This window comes from Dendrobates tinctorius, unplaced genomic scaffold (genome assembly GCF_039654945.1).
Source record: "Dendrobates tinctorius isolate UK_male_01 unplaced genomic scaffold, ASM3965494v1 ptg000133l, whole genome shotgun sequence".
NCBI classification, from domain to species: Eukaryota; Metazoa; Chordata; class Amphibia; order Anura; family Dendrobatidae; genus Dendrobates; species Dendrobates tinctorius.
In genome coordinates, this window is record NW_027361801.1 from 47,932,253 (window position 1) to 47,952,831 (window position 20,579).

General features: G+C 41.3%; 1 protein-coding gene across 1 annotated transcript in view; it reads right to left on the reverse strand.

The window, feature by feature from the left end:
• NRK (Nik related kinase) overlaps positions 1-20,579 on the reverse strand; it is a 427,476-nt gene that overhangs the window by 170,309 nt on the left and 236,588 nt on the right. The window contains exons 14-16 of the mRNA XM_073543628.1: positions 6,025-6,090; positions 3,373-3,534; positions 2,029-2,166 (exon numbers count right to left, since the gene is read on the reverse strand). Of these exons, the coding sequence (XP_073399729.1) occupies positions 2,029-2,166; positions 3,373-3,534; positions 6,025-6,090 (366 nt within the window). The remainder of the gene's footprint in view (positions 1-2,028; positions 2,167-3,372; positions 3,535-6,024; positions 6,091-20,579) is intronic.

Sequence of the window (20,579 nt, forward strand, 5' to 3'; positions counted from 1 at the left end):
CATATGAGGGCATATTCTATGGGGAAGTATATGGGGGCATATTCTATGGGGCAGCATATGGGGGCATAATCTATGGAGAAGCACATGGGGGCATATTCTATGGGGCAGCATATGGGGTATATTCTATGGAGCAGAATATGGGGCATATTCTATGGAGCAGCATATGGGGGATTTGTCTATGGAGCTGCATATGGAGGCATATTCTATGGAGCAGCATATGGGGGCATATTCTATGGGGCAGCATATGGGGGCATATTCTATGGAGCAGCATATGGGGGCATATTCTATGGAGCAGCATATGGGGGCATATTCTATGGAGCAGCATATGGGGGCATATTCTATGGAGCAGCATATGGGGGCATATTCTATGGAGCAGCATATGGGGGCATATTCTATGGAGCAGCATATGGGGGCATATTCTATGGAGCAGAATATGGGGCATATTCTATGGAGCAGCATATGGGGGCATCATATGGGGGCATAGTCTAAGGAGCAGCATATGGGGGCATATTCTATGGAGCAGCATATGGGGCATATTCTATGGAGCAGCTTATGGGGGCATATTCTATGGGGCAGCATATGGGGGTATATTCTATCGAGCAGAATATGGGGGCATATTCTATGGAGCAGCATATGGGGGCATAGTCTAAGGAGCAGCATATGGAGGCATATTCTATGGAGCAGCATATGGGGGCATATTCTATGGGGCAGCATATGGGGGATTTGTCTATGGAGCGGCATATTCTATGGAGCAGCATATGGGGGCATAATCTATGGAGAAGCATATGGGGGCATATTCTATGGGGAAGTATATGGGGGCATATTCTATGGGGCAGCATATGGGGGCATATTCTATGGGGCAGCATATGGGGGCATAGTCTATGGAGCAGCATATGGGGGATTTGTCTATGGAGCAGCATATTCTATGGAGCAGCATATGGGGGCATATTCTATGGGGAAGTATATGGGGGCATATTCTATGGGGCAGCATATGGGGGCATAATCTATGGAGAAGCACATGGGGGCATATTCTATGGGGCAGCATATGGGGTATATTCTATGGAGCAGAATATGGGGCATATTCTATGGAGCAGCATATGGGGGATTTGTCTATGGAGCTGCATATGGAGGCATATTCTATGGAGCAGCATATGGGGGCATAATCTATGGGGCAGCATATGGGGGCATATTCTATGGGGCAGCATATGGGGGCATATTCTATGGAGCAGCATATGGGGGCATATTCTATGGAGCAGCATATGGGGGCATATTCTATGGAGCAGCATATGGGGGCATATTCTATGGAGCAGCATATGGGGGCATATTCTATGGAGCAGCATATGGGGGCATATTCTATGGAGCAGCATATGGGGGCATATTCTATGGAGCAGAATATGGGGCATATTCTATGGAGCAGCATATGGGGGCATCATATGGGGGCATAGTCTAAGGAGCAGCATATGGGGGCATATTCTATGGAGCAGCATATGGGGCATATTCTATGGAGCAGCTTATGGGGGCATATTCTATGGGGCAGCATATGGGGGTATATTCTATCGAGCAGAATATGGGGGCATATTCTATGGAGCAGCATATGGGGGCATAGTCTAAGGAGCAGCATATGGAGGCATATTCTATGGAGCAGCATATGGGGGCATATTCTATGGGGCAGCATATGGGGAATATTCTATGGGATGTGAATTGGCCATATTCTAGAATACCCGATGCGTTAGAATCGGGCCACCATCTAGTCTCCAAATAATTTTATAAACCCCAACTGTCAACTCCTATCTCAGTAATGAGAAAATCCATCTTCAGTGAATTCAGATTTTACCCTTGGATTGAAAGTGAAAGTTCAATATAAGAGGAAAAAGAAGCACATAAAACTTAAAATGGCACTCTTTAACCATTTACAAACAAATATGTTGTAGAACATTAAAGTTATACATTAACTCTACATAAAGTTATATACATGTATATATTATATGCATACATATTATATTGCATGTACTTATAAAATGAACTTACCTCCAAAATGGCTCTAGGTAAGGCTGGCGTACATGGACTAGAACTGCTCCCAGACCCAAGTCTGGAATGTGCTTGCTGTACAAAGCCGGTCCATTTAAGATTGGTCTGGTCAACATTTGGGTTTTTCTTTTCTGACATCTGAAATATCATCGAAGTTTGAGTAATTTTGATTTAATCATCTGAGCAATAATAATATTAGGGTTATTGATGTAAGAGACTGGAATGGTGTCCATTTTTTTCTAAATACATTAGCATAATGACTGCAGAAGACCATCCTAAATGTTTCTGTTAATTTTAATTAGCGATGAGCCAATCTAGTGAAATTTCATTGAGGCAGATTTGATTTGGTTTGAATAATTCTGAATCTAAATTGCCACAATTGCCATAAATCAAGGGAAAGGCTTAGAAAATAATACAAAAATCAATCTTCGGTTCTTTCGTCACTCCATTCCAGTGCTGAGGCCAACCTGAGATCTCTGACTGGCCAACTAGTCATGATGTGCACCCCCCACTATGATCGCTTAAGTGGGGTTGTCTGGCATTAACGTCCAAGTATGAAGTCACTCTATGAGACTGTATACTTTTGAACCCTCACACGTCATGTACTGTGAGATTTCTCCTGCGCCGGGAGCAGCGAGCGCGTGACCACAAGTATGTAATTTGCATATATGTGATCTCGTGCCAACTAGATGTGCGCAGCCTCACTCAATGCAAGTGTATTGTGCTAGGTCAGGCACAGTCTAGTTGGAATATGGCGAGAAGTATGCCCCCGTTCCGGCTGCCAGCCCCAGAGAATCCTCACATCGGGTGCCATGTGAGGACTCACATGTCTGCAGTAAGATAGACTACAAGTCTCCAGTCACTCTAAAACTGGACAAACCCCTAAAGCCAAATATAGGCTGCAAATTGACACTGACTTATGTAGCTACATGGATTGTGGGCGGTAATGTATGTCATAACGTGCATTGCCCCTATGTGATGACATAAGGCTAGTCACAGACTCAGCACAGAAGACTGGGGAGCTGTGTTGTGAACGGTGGAGGCGGCGTAAAAACATGTGAGGAAAAGTGAGTATAGAGTGTTTTTTAATTTAACCCTTTCCCAGCCTTAAAAAAAGAATCCAGCAGTCATATGCATTAAATCCCCCAAAATTTGGATTCTGTCAAATATGAATTTTTGAGAAATTTGTAATAAAGTTGATTTGTTATGAATTGATTTGCTCATCTCTAATCATAACGACTGTTTTATTATCATACTATTATAACATCCATCCTCAGTAACCATCTTTACTTAGAACCCAAGATAAATCAAGATATGTGACATTAATAAATTACTTGTACTTACCTTTAATTTATTTATTGCGCTACCGATCTTGTGATCTGAAGCGTTCTTTGTTGGCTCTAGAGTCTTCTCCATATGGTCATGTTGGAGAAACAGTAGCTGGGTCTGATCTTTGGGCAAGGTCCGATGAAACTTCCTTTGGCTGTGAGTATCCTCAGTATTTTGCTATTTAAAACAAAGTTTTCTAAAGTTTTCAATTCTGCATTTGTGTCAAAATATATTTATGTCTTGGGCTGTAAGTCTGCGTATTTACTCTCAGAAGAAAATGTGCCTGTTGTTGTTCATAAAACTGAAATGTGTAACTGATTCACTCAGCTAATATTATAACATTAATCCTACACAAGAATCACGGAGTAAAATGTCCAAAATAGTGTAAAAATGTCACAAAATGTTATTAACCACATAATAGACATAATTTACATAATATACAGACTCAATGCTCATGTATGAACAAGGACAAAAACACTGTTGTAACAGCATGGGCAAAATTAGCAAGCCTCAGTGAAGATTTGCACAAAAAATAGGTAAAAAAGTGCTTTGTGCATATAACGTGCAAAAAGAAGGGAACGGTTCAGAGTGTTCTCCAGTATAATTGAGCAGCTATCACAAACATCTGTATCCCAAATGGAGAGGCACTACTATTAGAGAAAAGCACGTCTTACCCTTATTAAACTTGCAGCGTGTGTCCTGTAGCAGCCCCGACGCGCGTTTTGCCCCCCCGAGGAAGCCCATTTCTTTTTTTGGGAATGTGTATTTACAGTTGTGGCCAAAAGTATTGACACCCCTGCAATTCTGTCAGATAATACTCAGTTTCTTCCTGAAAATGATTGCAAACACAAATTCTTTGGTATTATTATCTTCATTTAATTTGTCTTAAATGAAAAAACACAAAAAGAATTGTCCTAAAGCCAAATTGGATATAATTCCACACCAAACATAAAAAAGAGGGTGGACAAAAGTATTGGCACTGTTCGAAAAATCATGTGATGCTTCGCTAATTTGTGTAACTAACAGCACCTGTAACTTACCTGTGGCACCTAACAGGTGTTGGCAATAACTAAATCACACTTGCAGCCAGTTGACATGGATTAAACTTGACTCAGCCTCTGTCCTGTGTCCTTGTGTGTACCACATTGAGCATGGAGAAAAGAAAGAAGACCAAAGAACTGTCTGAGGACTTGAGAAACCAAATTGTGAGGAAGCATGAGTAATCTCAAGGCTACAAGTCCATCTCCAAAGACCTGAATGTTCCTGTGTCTACCGTGCGCAGTGTCATCAAGAAGTTTAAAGCCCATGGAACTGTGGCTAACCTCCCTAGATGTGGACGGAAAAGAAAAATTGACAAGAGATTTCAACGCAAGATTGTGCGGATGTTGGATAAAGAACCTCGACTAACATCCAAACAAGTTCAAGCTGCCCTGCAGTCCGAGGGTACAACAGTGTCAACCCGTACTATCCGTCGGCGTCTGAATGAAAAGGGACTGTATGGTAGGAGACCCAGGAAGACCCCACTTCTTACCCCGAGACATAAAAAAGCCAGGCTGGAGTTTGTCAAAACTTACCTGAAAAAGCCTAAAATGTTTTGGAAGAATGTTCTCTGGTCAGATGAGACAAAAGTAGAGCTCTTTGGGCAAAGACATCAACATAGAGTTTACAGGAGAAAAAAAGAGGCATTCAAAGAAAAGAACACGGTCCCTACAGTCAAACATGGCGGAGGTTCCCTGATGTTTTGGGGTTGCTTTGCTGCCTCTGGCACTGGACTGCTTGACCGTGTGCATGGCATTATGAAGTCAGAAGACTACCAACAAATTTTGCAGCATAATGTAGGGCCCAGTGTGAGAAAGCTGGGTCTCCCTCAGAGGTCATGGGTCTTCCAGCAGGCCAATGACCCAAAACACACTTCAAAAAGCACTAGAAAATGGTTTGAGAGAAAGCACTGGACACTTCTAAGGTGGCCAGCAATGAGTCCAGACCTGAATCCCATAGAACACCGGTGGAGAGATCTAAAAATGGCAGTTTGGAGAAGGCACCCTTCAAATATCAGGGACCTGGAGCAGTTTGCCAAAGAAGAATGGTCTAAAATTCCAGCAGAGCATTGTAAGAAACTCATTGATGGTTACCGGAAGCGGTTGGTCGCAGTTATTTTGGCTAAAGGTTGTGCAACCAAGTATTAGGCTGAGGGTGCCAATACTTTTGTCTGGCCCATTTTGGGAGTTTTGTGTGAAATTATCAATGTTTTGCTTTTTGCTTCATTCTCTTTTGTGTTTTTTCACTTAAGACAAATTAAATGAAGATAATAATACCAAAGAATTTGTGCTTGCAATTATTTTCAGGAATAAACTGAGTATTATGTGACAGAATTGAGGGGTGTCAATACTTTTGTCCACAACTGTATGCAGGCCAGAAGAGTCTATTCACTACACCTTCTATGGGCAACTTGTGCATGTGTCTTCAAAGACCATTAGCTGCTGTACGCTTTACCTTCCATGACCTCTCAATTTTCTGTGGTTCATAATTCATAATTGACAATCCCTATTGTCATGTTCCATGTTAAATCAAAATTAATCCTTTCATGGGTGCAAGAAGCAGTGACAATATCAACTATAAGAAATCTTGTAGTTCTAATGTACTCATGTTCAATATAATAATTTTTACCATCTGAGATGAAGAGTTTCCAGTTTGGGTGGTTTTTCCATCAGTTTTGTGCTGGAGATCCTCATGCTGTAAAGTGAAAAGTAAATCGGCAATTAAAATTGATTTTGTAACTACATTTCCGATGAATAAGAAACCGAATGCCTGAGTCTGTACGGCAGCTCCACATTTGTGCATTCCTCTCTCAGACATCTGTACCATGATCTATTTTTGAAGTGACACTCGCATTTTCTGTTCTTGTAAGGGGTATATTATAATACTGCAATGCCTCTGCCTTTCTCATTCGTCCTTGTACCGTATGTCAGGGTGTATTATCAGTGTATGTATATTTGTTACTATGTTACTATACAATGGTACTGCTACACAAGTATGTGTATTACCATTTCTTGCTAAAGTGCATATTGGATTGCTTGTTCCTTTGTGCTTCTATGTACAGGGTAAGTGCAGTTATAATATTGGCCACTACGTGGGGGCATAGAGTTCATAATATAGTAAGAATAAGAAACCAGCATGTGAATAGCCAAACTGTAGGAGGGGCTGCTGTGTGGTAAGGAAGGAGAAATGTTGAGGTAGAGTCAGAAGGGCCCGGGTGCCTGAACTGTCCACATGGTTTATAGGCCAAGGATGCCACAGCAGGCCTGTATCATCAAAGAAGCAGTGAACCCCAGCCATCCAGGGATCCTAAGGACAGAACTACAGTATTAAGTATCAGTGTTGTAGCAGTTTGGAAGAAGAAAGTGGTCCGGGAAGAGTACAGGGTGCAGATTGTCCAACATGTGGCAGGTCATTGCGTGGGCTGATGCCCTTCGATCCAGGGCGAAACAGACGAGGGGATCCCCAAATACAGTGAGTCTGGACAAGGAGAATGCTGCGGTACCGCCAAAGGCGCTACTACCCCATAATGTACTGGAGGACAAGGCAAGTAGTGCAGGGAAAGATGAAGGAACATGTGATGTGCAACCTGTGGTTAATGCTGTGAAATACTTGGATGTGCTGAGAAATGGAAACAGTAAAGATGTTCAGTTTCAAGTTGAGTTGGACTGTGTCTCTATTCTTGTGAAATCATCTGCAGACAGCCTTCAGTGGCGCAGAAGAAAACCTGATGATGCTGGACCTGAGGACACAGGTATGCTGACTAAGGGACACTTTGTCTATGTGAGGGGAGGCCAGGGTGCGATGAAGCAGAAGTCCTCAGTCACGACTACCACCCTGGTCGAACCTTACATATTTTCCAACAAAGCAAGGACAGGATGCAGAAAAATATTTTTAAAAGACTCATCAGTGTCTCTTTGGAACTGAAAATAGTAACCGTTAGGATACTTCACACATACTTAGCTTTTGTGGCTTTGGCATGGAAATATCTTATTCACACAAGGCAGCCAAAATCTGCATGCTTTCACAGTGGCTTTTTCCCATCAACTTGAATAACGGAAACTGCAGCATTAAAAAATTGGATGTGAAGGCTAATCAAAAAGTCATGTGTATTAACATATGGCTTTACTGTATTTTATTTTGTGTGATTCATAATAGATGATATTTTACACATCCTTTTATCCCCTTGATGATATCCACCATCCAAGGACGCACTGCATGTACAGAACAGGCTCAGGAGATGAGACTGCTCCATACAGCACGGGGACATACCCTATATAGATGATACGCAGAGTGATTGCTGTGATTGAAGCTAGTTTAAACTCTTCGATACAATTGCCAACAATGCAGTGACATTTAGGCTAAGTGCACACGTAGCAGAACTCTCGCGGAAATTACCGCAAGAATTCCGGAATTCCAGTTCGCGGGAAAATCGCATTTTAAATTCCCGCTATTTTCCCGCGGAAAAACTAGCATTTTGCAAGCGTATTTAGCTTGCAAAATGCTAGCGTTTTCCAAGCGATCTGTAGCATCGCTTGGAAAACTGATTGACAGGTTGGTCACACTCGTCAAACATAGTGCTTGACGAGTGTGACCAACTTTTTACTACTGAGGCCGCCTATGCAGCATCAGTAGTAAAAGATAGAATGTAAAAAAAAAATAAAAAATGGTGTTATTTTTACCCTCCGACGTCCCGCGCATCCGTTCCCAGTAATCCTTTGCGAAAATGCCTGCGATGACGTCCGTTCTCGCGGGATCGCGACGTCTCGCGGTTATTCGCGATGACATCGCGCGAATGACCGCGAGACTTCGCGATCCCGCGAGAACGGACGTCATCGCGGGCATTTTCGCAAAGGCTTACTGGGAACGGATGCGTGGAGAGAGGCGGGAAGGCTGCACGGGACGTCAGAGGGTGAGAATAACAATATTTTTTATTTTAAATTCTATTTTTTACAGGGATATGGTACCCAAAGCCCGGAGGACAGTCTCCTCTCCTCCGGACCATGGGTACCCTCCGCAAATGTTCTGCTTACTTTCCGCATGGTGTGCACAGCCACATGCGGGAAGTAAGCGGAACAATTTATTCCTATGGGTGTGGGATCGCCGCGATTCCGCAAATTAATGAGAATGCTGCGTTTTTTACCGCAAAGCGATTCCGCCGCGGTAAAAACCGCAGCATTAGCACAGCATTGCGGAATCCCATAGGAATGCATGGGATGCTTATTTTTCGCGGCAAAATCGCGCGGTTAAAACCGCCGCGGAAACGCGGAAAAAACGCGTTAAGCGTTAACGCGTTAAGCGTTAAACAGCCTTAAGGCTGTGTTCACACACAGCGTTTTTCTTTAGCGTTTTTTACCGCGGTTTTCACTATAAAACCGCTATAAAACCGCTAAAAATAAGCTGCACAGTCATTTCTATGCATTTTGCACTTTGTGTGCACATTGATGCGTTTTTTTCGCGGTAAAAACGCAGCATGCACTAATTTTGCAGTTTTTTCCGCGGTTTAGGCTTCTCCCATGCTTTTAGAAACCGCTGCGGTAAAAAAACACATCAAAAACGCATCAAAACCACCGCGGAAAAATAGGTGCGGTTTCTGGGAAAGAATTCAGGTTTTTGTGCAGAAATTTTCTGCAACGTGTGCACATACCCTAAGAGTCAAGAAACAGGGTGTGTGTCTTCAATTACCCCTCAGGAATCCCAGAGACATGATTGCCGTGTGCCAAAGGCTTTGTCATGGCAGCTAGGACCTTATTAAAAGCTGAAGTGTCTAATTCATTAATATATTTTATTATATAAATGATTAAGAGATTGGGGGATAATTAAGAAAATGAAAAAGGATTTAAAAATATTTTATTTTTTATAAAATAATAAAACAATATAAAAAAACTTAAGTCACTTCCCTTTTTCCTGAAATGTGAATTGCAAAATCTAAAATCTGGAAAAAAAAATTAAATCGCTGCGTGCAAAATTGTCCTAACTAATGCAATATCAAAATATATATCCCATATGGTTTTAATAGCAACACAGAAGATACAAATCTGAAATGGTAAATTTGCTGTTTTCGATTACTTCAACTTGCAAAAAAAAAAATTTAATGAAAAAATGGTAAAAAATAAATCTATATATATTTGGTATCATCAAAACCGTATTGACATGTAGAATAAAGTTAACAGGTCTTGTTCACAAAGTGAATGTCATAAAAAATAAATATATGAAAAAAATGTATATATTGGAATTGTTTCTTTTTTTTTTATAATTCTAACTGGTTTGCATTTTTTTTTACCCATTTTACAGTAAATTATATCGTAAAATATTAAATGTTGCCATTGAAAATTATAAAATGCTCCACAAAAGTCAAGTGCTCAAATGACTATTTCAATGGAAAAGTAAAAAAAAAAGTATGGCTCTTGAACAGCGAGGGGGAAAAATAATGAAGAATATTTTTATCTTTAAGGGGATAGAACTTCAAATTTGGTATGATTAAAAGTAATACAAAATGAATGATACTGTGTGGATCTGGCCTTATGCACTGCGGTCATGACATGCCACAGAATGTCTGCTGTTATTACTAACATAGAAATGAGAAAATTGTGGATGGATAGACAGAGAATTTTATGTAGTCAACATATTAATGGAAGCGCAAGTTGAGATGATAATGCATGAGTGAGCATGGCATTTTTAAGAAGAACAACTTGCTGTTCAGTTCTTATAAAGTATCCATCCAGGTTTCCAATTCTTTTTTATAAGGAAATGCACTTTAATTCTGACTAGAAGTAGAAACCTTTAATGTCAAGCTCCATTATTCTGGAGGTTGAGGAGTTTAAGCAACTACAATATCCAGATATAGTTTAAGACTGATTTTGGTCAGACTAGGTTACATATAGTGAAAACACCTCCACCTGCATGTTAAATCAACACAAAAATAGGAACAGATTCACACAGTGGTGAACTGTCCTAATGCAAAAACTGCACCAACTCCAATAAACATATCAAAAACTAGGATATCAAATAAGAAAGGTAAAGAATCCCATTGTGGTTAACCCCCGGTAGTAGAACCAATGCTGAGACTCATCATAGCGCCAGGGAAAATTCCCATCAAAAGTAGTAGAAACAACAGAGGGGCTTACCAGGGTTAGGTGAGAGTTGTAAAGAGGTCCCCCGTCCAAGTGTCCGCCCCGACGCGCGTTTCGCTGGCTCACAACGCCGCTTTATCAAGGGGATATCCTATGTGATAGTCCTTCTTCCTTTTCTGTATCTGTACTGTTCTTGGATTGTATCGAGTACTGTGACTCTTTATGTGTGACTTTATATGTCTAATATTGAATAAAGTTTGTTACTCTTTTATATATCTTATCACCTTTGACTCCATTCTTTCTCCTGGTTTTTGATAGGTTATATAGGTCTCATCCAGATGTCTGCAAATTGTATTTTCAGAGAGAAAGAGGACTACAACTCTAGTGCCACCTATAGGAAGTAGCAATCTTAAACATCAATATCGACCCTCTAACGAGCCTTGGTACAATGACTTCAGATAAAAGCCAAAAGCAAATTCTCAATTTGCAGAGTCTCTGCTTTGGGGGTACTGCCTCTCATTAGAGAAGAGACAATTTGCATATTTTCAAGAAGGGGCATTCAATATCCTAAAAGTCTCCTCACCTTTGCATGTCAGGCTTGACATGTCAGTCTCTGCAAGGAGAAACGTTACCCCTTGCCTTGGATCCCATCCAGATGTCTTTAATGTGAGACTAAGACCCAGACCTCTCTTCTCCATGGTTCAAGAGAACTAAAGATGGGTCAACACTGACCTCTACCAACTCTGCTTTGGCTTGCTTGAATCACAATGGCTTTGGGTCAAGGTTGCCAACTTGATTTTTTTCTTACCTCATCAAAAAATTACGACAGACAATATTTTTTACAGACACATTGGTAAAACATAACAAAACATTAAGATTATAAATAATATTTGTCTATAGTCCATAATTCTGGCATGAAGACATCAGCTGCAATCAATGCAAACTGTAATATAATGAGAATTACAGTCAGAATAATTTGTATAAATTTCTTCAGCTTAAAAAAAATCACAGACACCTTAAAAAATGTTTACAAATAGGGCAAAGAAGTTGGAAACCGTGCTTAACCCCTTGCGACATGCGCCGTACTAGTACGGCGCATGTCACATCTCCCCCTTTGAAATGGGCTCCGGCAGTGAGCCCACCTCAGAGCTGGGACATGTCAGCTCCATATCTCCTTGAGACCTCTATGGTTGTTGGTGCTGGATTGCTATGAGCGCTACCCAGTGGTCAGCGCTCATAGCAATGCTGTCATTCTGCTACATAGAGGTGATCTGAGCATTGCCTTTATGTAGCAGAGCTGATCAGGCTATGGCAGCTTCTAGTCTCCCATGGAGGCTGTTGAAGCATGCCAAAAGTAAAAAAAAAAAAAAATACAAAAATACAAAAGTTCAAATCACACCCCTTTTACCCCATTTAAAATAAAACAATAAAAAAATCAAACAAACATATTTAGTATCGCCGCATTCAGAATTGCCCAATCAATAAAAAAGAAGGATTAACCTGATCACTAAAAAAAATATTCAAAACGCCAGAATTACATTTTTTGGTCGCCTCTACACTGCGTTAAAATGCAATAAAGGATGATCAAAAGATTGTATCTGCACCAAAATGGTATCATTAAACATCAGCTCTGTGCGCAAAAAAATAAGCCCTCATCCAACCCGAGATCACGAAAAATGGAGATGCTTTGGGTATCATTAAAAAATTAAACTAGACATGTTTGGTGTCTATAAACTCGTAATGAACTAGAGAATCATAATGGCTGGTCAGTTTTAGCATTTAGTGAACATGGTGAAAAAAAAGCCCAAAAAACAAGTGTGGGATTGCACTTTTTTTTGCAATTACACCACACTTGGAATTTTTTCCCCGTTTTTGAGTACATGATATGGTAAAAGCAATGGTGTTGCTCAAAAGTACAACTTGTCTCACAAAAAATAAGCCCTCACATGGCCATATTGATTGAAAAATAAAAAAGTTATGGCTCTGGGAAGAAGGGGAGTGAAAAACAGAAACGCCAAAACGAAAAAGCGCTCCGGCATGAAGGGGATAAGTGTGTGGGGGTCTAAATCTTGCAACCAAGACAATTTGACCTTACTCGGTTACACTATGGGCCGATAGACTACAGCACAACCCAGGAGAATTACCCCTCTTGTAATATGAAGCTATCTTAGTTTTGGCTGAGACTTATAAATAGAGGGGACACTTTCATGGTTCTGTTCATAAGGCAAACATTCAAAGAACTGTACATCGAGGACAGCTTGTACTGTTATATCTCTTTTTGGTTCTGGTAATGTAATATCTTAAATATATACCGTACTTTTATTGAATTTTGAAATCATTTTCACATTTCAATACTTTTTTTTGTTTACGCATTCACTGGCTAAAGATAATTGTCCATCAAAGCAAAAAAAAAGTTCCTAGGTTAATGCTTAATATGTTACGTCCCATAAGATTTTAATTACATAATTAATGAATTTTCCAAATGACCATTGACTCTAGTGAAATTCGAAATAAAGCAGACCCAGGAAATGTTATAAATATTTTTAAAAAGGGTCCTTGTTAGCACTATTGCTGTATCTTGTATGGGAATATACAGTAGTCATTAATGCTGAGCATAAGCACTGGTTAAAGGGACAGCTGATACATACTGCAAGGGATCGCAGACTTGTAGGACAGGTGGATCTCTGGTGGCTTTTCCCCACTTGTTACCTCGAGTGATGGGTCTCTCTGTGTGTGTGTGCATAGGAAGAAACCTGTCAGTGACTGGCAGTGGGCGGAAAGAAGCAGCTAGGACCCCACCTGTCCGATTAGTCACCCATGCAGCTTGGTCCCGAGCTCTGCTGGCTCTTAAATGCATTTGCAGCAGCATTTCAGAGTCAAATATCATCTAGTAAGTGACTAATTCATGCTGCCTGGCATATTTTGTATATATAAAGGAGTCCTTTTGGGGTCCAACACTTGGGCCCCATATACTCCAGAGTAGAAGAATGAGAGATATTTATTCCCTGCAGAGAAAGGTTCTCAACCGTTTTCTTTAGTTCACTTTATTGGATAGTAATTACTCATGCCGCGTCATCCTCTGTCCAAAATAGTTGGGTTCTACGGAATATGGCATGTCTAGCAGTGCCATAGGTGATGGTGAAATAAACATGAACGAGATATCTAACATGTAGGGAACTGATAAGTAGCATGGCTGATGTCTTACTAGGTTTTTTTTGGGTCCCATACCCAGAAATATTTATTATGGCTCATATTCCAGTCTACCTGCTTGTGTCTACCAAAAAGGCTGTTTCTTAAGCTTCATTGTTTCTTTCAGGTAGTATTTTCCTCGAGTTGACATTGCCATGGTGGTCCATTTTATCACCTTAGAATGGTAATCCAATAGAGGGTCCCTTGGTGGGGCAGGTGTAAGCAAAACATAAGGTCAAACTCAAAATATATAGCTCAAAAACTCAAAATATATGGTCAAACGCAAAAAAAAGTCGCTGTCATCATGTAGGAGAAAGCATCAGGTACGCATTGAACTATAGATGTCTGATTAATGCCCAAGAAATAATTGAAGGAGGCACAACTAGAGATGAAGGGTCATTAATTACTTTTGTAAAATTGTACTAGCTTTTTATTTTTCTATGGGCGATTTAGCTTTGGTTTGTAGTCTCATATGAAAAATTAAAAAGTAATTGTTCACTGAGCACTTATATTCTTACACTGGGCCTCTAAAGTTTTCATCTGATTGATCAATAGCAACTTTTAAAAAGTTGAAAATTTGGAGCAAAAGTACTCCAATGGTCCACTCCTGGAGTGATTTTATGTACGACAGATATTGTGGCACAAATTGTCTGCCTTTATGAAACAAGCAACTTTTCTTGTGCCAGAAAAATTACAAAATATACTCCCTGACAGAAGTTATGTCGCTTATCCATGTTATGTAAATAAAAGCATGTAACCTGATGTTAAATTCATCCATTGGTTGTATAAATTATTCTTTTGAAAGCTGAAACCCTCAGAAATGTGGTTTATGTTAAGAAAATAAATTGCCATCAATGCAGAAATATTGATCATTTAATAGACACAGAATGGTCAGATTTTGGCAAGACAAAAGTTTTGTCGCCTGGTCATATAATGCACCCAATGCTAGTTTACATCCATTCCTCACCTGTGCTCAGTAAATGATCAGTTAATTAGTGGGTGTGTATAAAAAGAAACCCAGCACTCCAGACCTTCAGTTGAGCTACAGCTTGAGCTCTGACAACATGCCAAAAATCCACCCTGTGACCAAAGCCTGGATTATCAAGAGGCTGAAGACCAGATCCACTGCAGAGGTGGCTGGTACCTTTAATGTGCCTCAGCATCAAGTACAAAGAATTAAAAAAAGATTCGAAGAGACTGGAGATGTGTTTGACAAGCCCAGGTCAAGCAGACCCCGCAAGACAACAGCTCAGGAGGAACCTTTGTTGGTTAGAAAATCCAAAGCAAGCCCCTCTTCCACTGCAGCAGAGCTCCAACAGGCCTGTTCACCTCAAGTCCCTGTGTTCATAGAATCATAGAATCATAGAATCATAGAATCGTAGAGTTGGAAGGGACCTCCTGGGCCATCTGGTCCAACCCCCTGCTCAAAGCAGGATTCGCTAAATCATCCCAGTTAGATGTCTGTCCAGCCTCTGTTTGAAGACTTCCATTGAAGGAGAACTCAACACTTCTCGTGGCAGCCTGTTCCACTCATTGATCACTCTAACTGTCAAAAAGTTTTTTCTAATATCTAATCTGTGTCTCCTCCCATTCAGCTTCATCCCATTGCTTCTAGTCTTTCCTTTTGCAAATGAGAATAAAGTTGATCCTTCTACAATGTGACAGCCCTTTAGATATTTGTAGACAGCTATTAAGTCTCCTCTCAGTCTTCTCTTTTGCAAACTAAACATTCCCAAATCCTGCAACCTTTCCTCATAAGACAGGGTTTGCAGACCGGTCACCATTCTGGTCGCTCTTTTCTGAACTTGCTCCAGTTTGTTGATGTCTTTTTTAAAATGTGGTGCCCAAAATTGGACACAATATTCCAGATGAGGTCTGACCAAAGAGGAGTAGAGGGAAATAATTACTTCACGTGATCTAGACTGTATGCTTCTGTTAATACATCCTAGAATTGCATTTGCCTTTTTTGCTGCTGCATCACACTGTTGACTCATATTCAGTCTGCGATCTATTAGTATACCCAAGTCTTTTTCACATGTGCTGTCACTTAGCCCTATTCCTCCCATTCTATATATGCTTTTTTCATTTTTATTGCCCAGATGTAGTACTTTGCATTTCTCCCTGTTAAAAACCATTCTGTTAGTTGCTGCCCACTTCTCCAGTTTATTTAAATCTTTTTGAATCCTCTCTCTCTCTTCTCTAGTATTAGCTATCCCTCCTAGCTTTGTGTCATCAGCAAATTTAATCAGTTTACCCTCAATTCCTTCATCTAAATCGTTGATAAAGATGTTGAACAATACAGGGCCCAGGACAGAGCCCTGTGGTACCCCACTTGAGACATTCTTCCAACTGGATGTGCAGCCATTTACGACCACTCTTTGGGTCCGATCACTAAGCCAGTTATGAATCCACCTAACAGTTGCCTTGTCCATTCCATACTTAGTCATTTTTTCAATAAGGATTGTATGAGAGACTTTGTCAAATGCTTTGCTGAAGTCAAGATATACTATATCTACAGCATTTCCTTGATCCACCCAATCAGTAATACCATCATAGAAGGAAATTAAATTAGTCTGACATGACTTATTAGTTACAAACCCATGCTGACTCTGTTTAATCACTTCATTCTTATCCAGGTATTGACATACATGTTGTTTAATAATTTGTTCAAAGATCTTTCCTGGTATAGAAGTCAGACTCACCGGCCTATAGTTGCCTGGGTCCACCTTCTTCCCCTTTTTGAAGATAGGAACAACATTTGCTCTTCTCCAGTCTTCTGGCACTTCTCCTGTTCTCCAAGAATTTTCAAAGATTATGGAGAGGGGTTCAAAAATATCTTCTGCTATCTCCTTCAGTACTCTGGGGTGTAATTCATCTGGACCTGGAGACTTGAATACATTTAGGTTAGCTAAGTGTTTCCTCACTATCTTTCTGTTTATAGATATCCTGGATTCTTCTATTCCCTTAATAGGACAGTGAATAGCAGTTGATGTTACATTTCCTTTCTGAGAGAAAACAGATGCAAAATAGGAATTTAAAAGTTCAGCCTTCTCAACATCCTGTCTTACCATTTCATCATTTTCATCCTGTAAAAATCCTATAGCATCTTTGACTTTTCTTTTACTTTTGACATATCCCCAAAATCCTTTATTATTGCTTTTGACATCTCTTGCAAGCCTCAATTCATTTTCAGCTTTAGCTAATCTGATTTGTGCCTTGCAGGTTCTGCAGACAGCATTATATTCTTCTTTAGATATGCCTCCTTCTTTCCATTTTATAAACATTTTTTGCTTCCTTTTTAGCATGTGCTTAAGTTCTGTGTTCATCCATCCTGGTTTCCTTAAATGCTTCCTATTCTTCCCTCTTTTCGGAATTGTTAACAACTGTGCTTTGAGAATTTCATTTTTCAAGATTTCCCATCCTTCCTAGACATTTTTGTCTTTAAGGATATCCAGCCATTGGATCCCTCCAATTCTCTTTCTGAATCCCTTAAAATCTGCCTTTCTGAAATCTAACCTTGACGTCTGAGTCTTCACAGGTCTTCCGCCTCTAGTTATCCAAAATTCTAAAATAGCATGGTCGCTACCTCCTAGGGTCCCAGCCACTTTTACCTCCTCAACCATTTCCTCCCTGTTTATAAGGATTAGATGCAAGGTAGCAGTTACCCTTGTTTTCTCCTTTACCTTTTGGAAGATAAAGTTGTCAGCAAGAGAGGATAAGAATTTCCTTGACCTGTTAGTTTTGCCTGAGAGAGATTCCCAACAAATGTCTGGATAGTTGAAATCTCCCATGACAACTATGTCATATTTTTTGGAGAATTTGGCCATTTGATGCATAAAGAGTTCATCCATATCTTCAGCTTGCACAGGCGGCCTGTAGTAAATGCCTACAATGGTGTCCTTTCCATTGTTCTGTCCTTGTATTCTTACCCAAACAGTTTCCACAGAACTCCCAGTCTCTGAAGCTTCAATCTCTGTGCAGATATACGCATTTCTAACATACAATGCGACACCCCCTCCTCGTTTATCAAGTCTGTTTCTTGCAAATAAGTTGTATCCTTCTAGTCTTGTATTCCAATCATGTGTATTGTCCCACCAAGTTTCAGTGATTCCAATGACATCATATTTCTTTTCCTGTGTTAGTAGTTCCAATTCTCCTTGTTTGTTGCCCATGCTTTGTGCATTAGTATAGAAACATTTTAGTTTGTGATTGGTTTCTCTTTCTCCAATATTTTTTTTAATTAGATTCTTTCGTCTTTGTTCTTCCTTTCCACTTCTAATAGCAGAGTTCTCAGTAGCATTTGTCAGGTGTATGGCTTTTTCTGGTCTTTTGCTTCCCTTCCCATGTTGTTCTAGTTTAAAGCTCTCCTTACAAGTGTAGCAAGGCGACTTCCAAATACCTGCTTTCCAGTCTTCGTAAGGTGCACCCCATCTCTAGCAAGTAGTCCATCGTATAAGTAGTTCACTCCGTGATCCAGAAATCCAAATCGTTGCTGACGGCACCATCGACGTAGCCAGTTGTTCACCTGCAGAATCTTATTCCACCTCCTTGTTCCATGGCCATCCACTGGGAGGATGGAAGAGAAGACCACCTGCGCTCCCAGTTCTTTCACTTTCTTGCCTAAGTCTTCAAAGTCTCTGCAGATGGTTTCCAGGTCATTTCTTGCGGTGTCATTTGTCCCCACATGTAGTAGCAGGAATGGGTAGTCATCTGTAGGTCTGAAGAGTCCTGATATCCTGTCAGACACATCTTTAATTTTTGCACCTGGAAGACAGCACATTTCTCTTGAAGTTATATCCGGTCTGCAGATAGCGGCCTCTGTTCCTCTCAACAGGGAATCCCCCATGACCACCACTCTCCGTTTCTTCTTCACAACATTTTTCTTTCTCCATCCAGGAGGACTCTGAAGGCGTACAAGGTTGCTGTTTGTTGGCAAAGTCTTATCCTGATGTATTTCTTCATCGTTTTCCTGCGTGAGAGCCTGGTACTGGTTTCTGAGCAGTATGGGTGCTGACTGCCTCCTGATCCTCCTGCTTCTCTGGGTCACATGTCTCCATTCCTCTGTTTCTTCAGGTGCACTTTGAATTTCTTCTCTTTCTGTAACATGAAGAGATAATTCTGCTCTGTCCAAGAACTCTTCACCTTCCTTAATGATCTTCAACGTAGCTAACCTCTCTTCGAGATTTTGCAACTTTTCCTCCAACAGGGTCACAAGCTTGCATTTGTGACATGTGAAGTTTGGCTTTTCCACTGGTAAATCTGTGAACATGTAGCAAGAAATGCAGCTCACCAAATGGCTCCTGGCCTCTTCCATCTTGAGATTTCTTAAAAAGATGAAAGATGAGCCAAAATTCGCGCGCCGACAGGCGCGCGGTTTCTCCGATTTCCTCTTTTCAGCTGCAACGGCCAAAACCCAGTGATCGTTGAGCTCGCGGAGACTCTTCACTTATCCCAGAAGGCACTGGGAATATGCAAATGATCTCCTCAAGACTCTTCCCCTGGTTTCTCCGATTTCCTCTTTTCAGCTGCAACGGCCAAAACCCAGTGATCGTTGAGCTCGCGGAGACTCTTCACTTATCCCAGAAGGCACTGGGAATATGCAAATGATCTCCTCAAGACTCTTCCCCTGGTTTCTCCGATTTCCTCTTTTCAGCTGCAACGGCCAAAACCCAGTGATCGTTGAGCTCGCGGAGACTCTTCACTTATCCCAGAAGGCACTGGGAATATGCAAATGATCTCCTCAAGACTCTTCCCCTGGTTTCTCCGATTTCCTCTTTTCAGCTGCAACGGCCAAAACCCAGTGATCGTTGAGCTCGCGGAGACTCTTCACTTATCCCAGAAGGCACTGGGAATATGCAAATGATCTCCTCAAGACTCTTCCCCTGGTTTCTCCGATTTCCTCTTTTCAGCTGCAACGGCCAAAACCCAGTGATCGTTGAGCTCGCGGAGACTCTTCACTTATCCCAGAAGGCACTGGGAATATGCAAATGATCTCCTCAAGACTCTTCCCCTGGTTTCTCCGATTTCCTCTTTTCAGCTGCAACGGCCAAAACCCAGTGATCGTTGAGCTCGCGGAGACTCTTCACTTATCCCAGAAGGCACTGGGAATATGCAAATGATCTCCTCAAGACTCTTCCCCTGGTTTCTCCGATTTCCTCTTTTCAGCTGCAACGGCCAAAACCCAGTGATCGTTGAGCTCGCGGAGACTCTTCACTTATCCCAGAAGGCACTGGGAATATGCAAATGATCTCCTCAAGACTCTTCCCCTGGTTTCTCCGATTTCCTCTTTTCAGCTGCAACGGCCAAAACCCAGTGATCGTTGAGCTCGCGGAGACTCTTCACTTATCCCAGAAGGCACTGGGAATATGCAAATGATCTCCTCAAGACTCTTCCCCTGGTTTCTCCGATTTCCTCTTTTCAGCTGCAACGGCCAAAACCCAGTGATCGTTGAGCTCGCGGAGACTCTTCACTTATCCCAGAAGGCACTGGGAATATGCAAATGATCTCCTCAAGACTCTTCCCCTGGTTTCTCCGATTTCCTCTTTTCAGCTGCAACGGCCAAAACCCAGTGATCGTTGAGCTCGCGGAGACTCTTCACTTATCCCAGAAGGCACTGGGAATATGCAAATGATCTCCTCAAGACTCTTCCCCTGGTTTCTCCGATTTCCTCTTTTCAGCTGCAACGGCCAAAACCCAGTGATCGTTGAGCTCGCGGAGACTCTTCACTTATCCCAGAAGGCACTGGGAATATGCAAATGATCTCCTCAAGACTCTTCCCCTGGTTTCTCCGATTTCCTCTTTTCAGCTGCAACGGCCAAAACCCAGTGATCGTTGAGCTCGCGGAGACTCTTCACTTATCCCAGAAGGCACTGGGAATATGCAAATGATCTCCTCAAGACTCTTCCCCTGGTTTCTCCGATTTCC